This window comes from Littorina saxatilis, linkage group LG12, assembly GCF_037325665.1.
Source record: "Littorina saxatilis isolate snail1 linkage group LG12, US_GU_Lsax_2.0, whole genome shotgun sequence".
NCBI classification, from domain to species: Eukaryota; Metazoa; Mollusca; class Gastropoda; order Littorinimorpha; family Littorinidae; genus Littorina; species Littorina saxatilis.
Window position 1 is genome coordinate 1,036,495 of NC_090256.1, and position 6,000 is coordinate 1,042,494.

Below are 6,000 nucleotides of genomic sequence, written 5' to 3' on the forward strand. Positions count from 1 at the left end.
TGTTATCTGTGTGTGTGTGTGTGTATGTGTGTGTGTGTCAGTGTAATCCGATGTAAAGTGTACATTTGGTGGCGCAGTGGTACGTAATCTCAATGCGCCCTTTGACGCACTGAAGGGCATTGTGATGGGACATTTTCAGATTAAATGCGCCAATGGTGCAGGGCGCACTAGTAAATGAAACCCTGTGATTGCTCATCCCAATGCAAAAAAATACTAATGCTTACTTTTGCTGAACAGCTTTGTTGAAACCAATAACTCACCAGTGCCACTCAAGTGGAACGTTTTAACACATGTTGGTGGCCGGGTACCTCAGTTGGCAGAGAGCACTAGACTTGTGATCCTAAGGACCCAGGTTTCAATCCCGGCAGGGTCATCTTTATGTGCAGATTGGAAGACGCTAGCCATGTTCCACCCCTGTGTCACCACAGTGGCACGTAAAAGACCTCGGTCATTCTGCCATAAGTGCAGGTGGCCGATTACACCTCAACACGCACACACCTGGGTAGCGCGACTCCTGTTGCTGCTAGCTTTCCACTGGGAGTCTTCTTCTTGTCGTTCGCTGTTAGATCGTCAGTCGGGACTGCAGGGCGATACGTGCTGTCCTCTCCAAGTCCTCTCTGGGGCTCACCGGGAGTAAGCCACCCCAATTTCCTTACATTGTGATAATAGTTTCAATCAAATGTATGCACAAGTCATTCTTGGTTACTTCATTCCACAGAAATGACACGGAAGTGTGTTCGTGCCGTTGGAAGTGTATCTGTGGCTTGTTTTAACACATGTGTGTATGAGTAAATTTGGTTACTTCATTATAAACTACCCGTCACAAAAAAACTAGACAGAAGTGTTTGAGGGCAGATCTTTATGATGAGGCTTTTGATTGAATGACAGGAATGACACAGAAGTGTGTTCCGATACACTTCCAACAGCCCAAACTATCTTTGGCTTCTTAATTTTTAACACATTTATTTATGAGTAAATCTTGGTTCCTTATCATTCTACAGAAAGGACACAGAAGTGTGTTCCGTTACACTTCCAACAGCCCAAACTATCTGTGGCTTCTTTTAACACATTTATTTATGAGTAAACCTTGGTTTCTTTATTCTACAGAAATGACACGGAAGTGTGTTCGGGCTATGGGGAGTGTATCTGTGGTGAGTGTGAGTGTTTTGCGCTGGGATCGGACACTGCGCGGCAATACAGTGGGGAGCACTGTCAGTGTAATGACTACACTTGTCCTCGCAGCAAAGACGATGCTTCTCTCTGTGGAGGTTAGTTGGCTTTTGTGTGTGTGTGTGTGTGTGTGTGTGTGTGTGTGTGTTTGTGTGTGTGCGTGTGGCACAGTGTGTGTGTGTGTGTGTGGCACAGTGTGTGTGTGTGTGGCACAGTGTGTGTGTGTGTGTGTCAGTGTGTGTGTGTGTGTGTGGCACAGTGTGTGTGTGTGTGTGTGTGTGTGGCACAGTGTGTGTGTGTGTGTGTCAGTGTGTGTGTGTGTGTGTGTGTGGCACAGTGTGTGTGTGTGTGTGTGTGTGTGTGTGTGTGTGTGTGTGTGTGTGTGTGTGTGTGGCACAGTGTGTGTGTGTGTGTGTGTGTGTGTAAGAGGGTGTGTGCATGTATACATGCCTTCATGCGTGTGAGAGAAAGAGAGAGAGTATATTTATGTGTATCTGTGTCTGTGTGAGACAAAGACAGAGAGAGAGAGAGAGAGAGCGAGTGTGTGTGTGTGTGTGTGTATGTGTGTGTTTGTGTGTGTGTGTGTGTGAGTGAGGGAGAGAGAGAGAGAGAATGAGAAAGAGTGTGTTTGTGTGTGTGTGTGTGTGTTTGTGTGTGTGCGTGTGCATTCTACTTAAGGTGAATGAGAGAATGGTATAGTTTTGACTTACACTGTCATTCTACGGGTGAAGAGAGAATGGTATAGTTTTGACTAACTTACACTGTAAAGGTGACAGAGAGAATGGTATAGTTTTGACTAACTTACACTGTAAAGGTGACAGAGAGATGGTATATTTTTGACTAACTTACACTGTAAAGGTGACAGAGAGAATGGTATAGTTTTGACTAACTTACACTGTAAAGGTGACAGAGAGAATGGTATAGTTTTGACTAACTTACACTGTAAAGGTGACAGAGAGATGGTATAGTTTTGACTAACTTACACTGTAAAGGTGACAGAGAGAATGGTATAGTTTTGACTAACTTACACTGTAAAGGTGACAGAGAGAATGGTATAGTTTTGACTAACTTACACTGTAAAGGTGACAGAGAGAATGGTATAGTTTTGACTAACTTACACTGTAAAGGTGACAGAGAGAATGGTATAGTTTTGACTAACTTACACTGTAAAGGTGACAGAGAGAATGGTATAGTTTTGACTAACTTACACTGTAAAGGTGACAGAGATAATGGTATAGTTTTGACTAACTTACACTGTAAAGGTGACAGAGAGAATGGTATAGTTTTGACTTACACTGTCATTCTACGGGTGAAGAGAGAATGGTATAGTTTTGACTAACTTACACTGTCATTGCAGGCCCTACTCGGGGAAAGTGTGACTGTGGTACCTGTCAGTGTCTGGAGGGCTGGGAAGGCGATGCCTGCGACTGCTCAACAGATAATTCCACCTGCATCGCTTCCAATGGGGTGAGATGAAACCCTTTTTTTTTGTTAAACTGTTGTTGGTTTTTTTTTGCATTTATTTTTACACTTGTTTTTTTTAGCTTTTTTTTTTTAGTCCTTCCTGCAGCATTAATAGACAAAGTTCAGAAATGACTCCGTTGGTTGTTGTGGGTTGTGGAACAGTTGCTTTTCCTTGGAAACAATGAGGCAAATAAACCCACTTGACAATTATGGAGTCAAGCGATTGACGGGCATCCCAGTGAAAATGAGCTCTGGTCTGTGTTTTCTGCACCGTCTGGTCAATGCCACGCTCTTTTCATCTCAAATGCAATAGCATTCAGAGACAAGACCTAAGAATGCAATAATTTCAGTCTCATTTTCCACACCACTGAGTTATTCCATTCTCCCTCCCTCTGACACATTTTTGAGTCACTTGAGAAAAAGTGACTCTATGTAATCGGTCAGTGTTAGTCTGTCCGGCCGGCCGTCCGGCCGGCCGTCCGTAGACACCACCTTAACGTTGGACTTTTCTCGGAAACTATCAAAGCGATCCGGCTCATATTTTGTTTAGTCGTGACCTCCAATGACCTCTACACTTTAACGATGGTTTCGTTGACCTTTGACCTTTTTCAAGGTCACAGGTCAGCGTCAAAGGAAAAATTAGACATTTTATATCTTTGACAAAGTTCATCGGATGTGATTGAAACTTTGTAGGATTATTCTTTACATCAAAGTATTTACATCTGTAGCCTTTTACGAACGTTATCAGAAAAACAAGGGAGATAACTAGCCTTTTCTGTTCGGCAACACACAACTTAACGTTGGGCTTTTCTCGGAAACTATAAAAGTGACCGGGCTCAAATTTTATGTGAACGTGACTCCCAGTGACCTCTACACTTTGACGTCTGCTTTGGTGACCTTTGACCTTTTTCAAGGTCACAGGTATGTCTTGAAGGAAAAAAATTGAAATATCATATCTCTGAAACTATTCATCGGATTTGATTCAAACTTTATAGGATTATTCTTTACATCAAATTATTTACATCTGTATTGTGTTGTGAATAGCAATTTCTTCCTGTCCATCTGATGCCTCATATAATATTCAGAACTGCGAAAGTGACTCGATCGAGCGTTTGCTCTTCTTGTTTAGTTTTCTCTCAGAAAAAAGCTCACCCTTATTAACAGAGAACACAGTAGACAGATAGACATGGCCACAGACTAAATGAATTGCTTTTCATTGGTATAACTGCCAACACCAACAAAGTGCCATTGTAGGCCAAACGCTAGCGAGCAACATTTCTAGACATGCAGTGTACACTGAGGCTCACAATCGCATCGGCACTGAAAAGTGAGCTCTGATGTGCATACTTTTGGACAAAAAAAAGTCTTGTCAGCACTTACGGTGACGGTTGTTAAGAATTGATTACATCATTGGTTTTTTTTATTCTTCATACAAAACTGCTTTTTTTGTCTGTTTTAATGTCAAGTGATTTGTTGACTGTTTAGTAACGGATTTGCCTTTTTCTGCAGCTGCTGTGCAATGAGAAAGGGTCATGTGACTGTGGCAGATGTCGATGCAATGCGACCCTTAAATACATGGGACCAACATGCGAAGAATGCCCTGTGAGTACACACTGTTGAATGATACAGATTGGTCAATACAACCATAAAGAATGGTGACAAGACTTACCAATGTGGACTTACCCATCGGGACATGAAAGCCACATGTTCATGAATAACACACACAAAATGTGCTAAAAAAGGTTGCTAAATAATATTTCAACTGTTTTGTGCGCGCTGCATGTCTGAAAAAATTATTTTCCCTCATAGTTCCTGTCTCCCCCCCCCCCCCCACCATTTTAGGCATGCATACTTTGTTTTTAGAGAATGAAAGATTCTATGACCTTTGTTTTTAGAGAATGAAAGATTCTATGACCTTTGTTTTTAGAGAATGAAAGATTCTATGACCTTTGTTTTTTGAGAATGAAAGATTCTATGACCTTTGTTTTTAGAGAATGAAAGATTCTATGACCTTTGTTTTTAGAGAATGAAAGATTCTATGACCTCTGTTTTTAGAGAATGAAAGATTCTATGACCTTTGTTTTTTGACTCACATGCGAAGCAAAAGTGAGTCTATGTACTCACCCGAGTCGTCCGTCCGTCCGTCCGTCCGTCCGTCTGGACGTCCGTCCGGAAAACTGTAACGTTGGACACTATTCAGTCTATCAGTACCAAATTTGGCAAGATGGTGTATGATGACAAGGCCCCAAAAAACATACATAGCAATTTGACCTTGCTTCAAGGTCAAGGTCGCAGGGGCCATAAATGTTGTCTAAAAAACAGCTATTTTTCACATGTTTCCCATTTTCTCTGAAGTTTTTGAGATTCAATACCTCACCTATATATGATATTTTGGGCAAAGTAAGCCCCATCTTTTGATACCAGTTTGGTTTACCTTGCTTCAAGGTCAAGGTCACAGGAGCTCTTCAAAGTTGGATTGTATACATATTTTGAAGTGACCTTGACCCTGAACTATGGAAGATAACTGTTTCAAACTTAAACATTATGTGGGGCACATGTTATGCTTTCATCATGAGACACATTTGGTCACATATGATCAAGGTCAAGGTCACTTTGACCCTTATGAAATGTGACCAAAATAAGGTAGTGAACCACTAAAAGTGACCATATCTCATGGTAGAAAGAGCCAATAAGCACCATTGTACTTCCTATGTCTTGAATTAACAGCTTTGTGTTGCATGACCTTGGATTACCTTGGGTCAAGGTCACATGTATTTTGGTAGGAAAAATGTGTAAAGCAGTTCTTAGTGTATGATGTCATTGCTAGGTTTAGTTATTTGACCTTGACCCTGAAGGTCAAGGTCATGTAAAGGTCAAGGTCAAGCATGTGAGTCGTATGGGCTTTGCCCTTCTTGTTTCTCTAGTCCTTGTCTCTCTGGGCATTCCTTAATTGGGCGCGGAGTTTACCCACAATTCAGTACCAAGGCTTCATGAAGTTGACTTTGCGAAGTCCATAGCACTAAGCAGGCTTTAATGACAATATTTTCCCTTTGTGTCACACCCAGAACTGCCCCAGCAAGTGTAGCCAGTATCGTGACTGCGCCCAGTGCAAGGGGTTTGGGACGGGCAAATACAATGGTGATCAGTGCACCGACCTCTGCCAAGACATTATCAAGGAAGACGAACTCGAAGGTAGGTTTATCGTTCTCAGTAGGTTCATAGAATCAAATTAGGTTTTTTTAGTTTTACCTCAGAGGCACAGTAATGATACACAGATGCATAATATACACAAAACAAGAGAGGATTCGGTTTATCTTTAGTGAAAACTGGATTGTGATCAATGATTTCAAATTAGTTATAAATTGG

At 41.6% G+C, this 6,000-nt stretch overlaps 1 protein-coding gene across 1 annotated transcript in view; it reads left to right on the forward strand.

The window, feature by feature from the left end:
* The window catches only part of LOC138981017 (integrin beta-1-A-like), a 73,967-nt gene that overhangs the window by 65,217 nt on the left and 2,750 nt on the right, over positions 1-6,000 (forward strand). The window contains exons 17-20 of the mRNA XM_070353807.1: positions 1,108-1,268; positions 2,528-2,637; positions 4,144-4,236; positions 5,700-5,826. Of these exons, the coding sequence (XP_070209908.1) occupies positions 1,108-1,268; positions 2,528-2,637; positions 4,144-4,236; positions 5,700-5,826 (491 nt within the window). The remainder of the gene's footprint in view (positions 1-1,107; positions 1,269-2,527; positions 2,638-4,143; positions 4,237-5,699; positions 5,827-6,000) is intronic.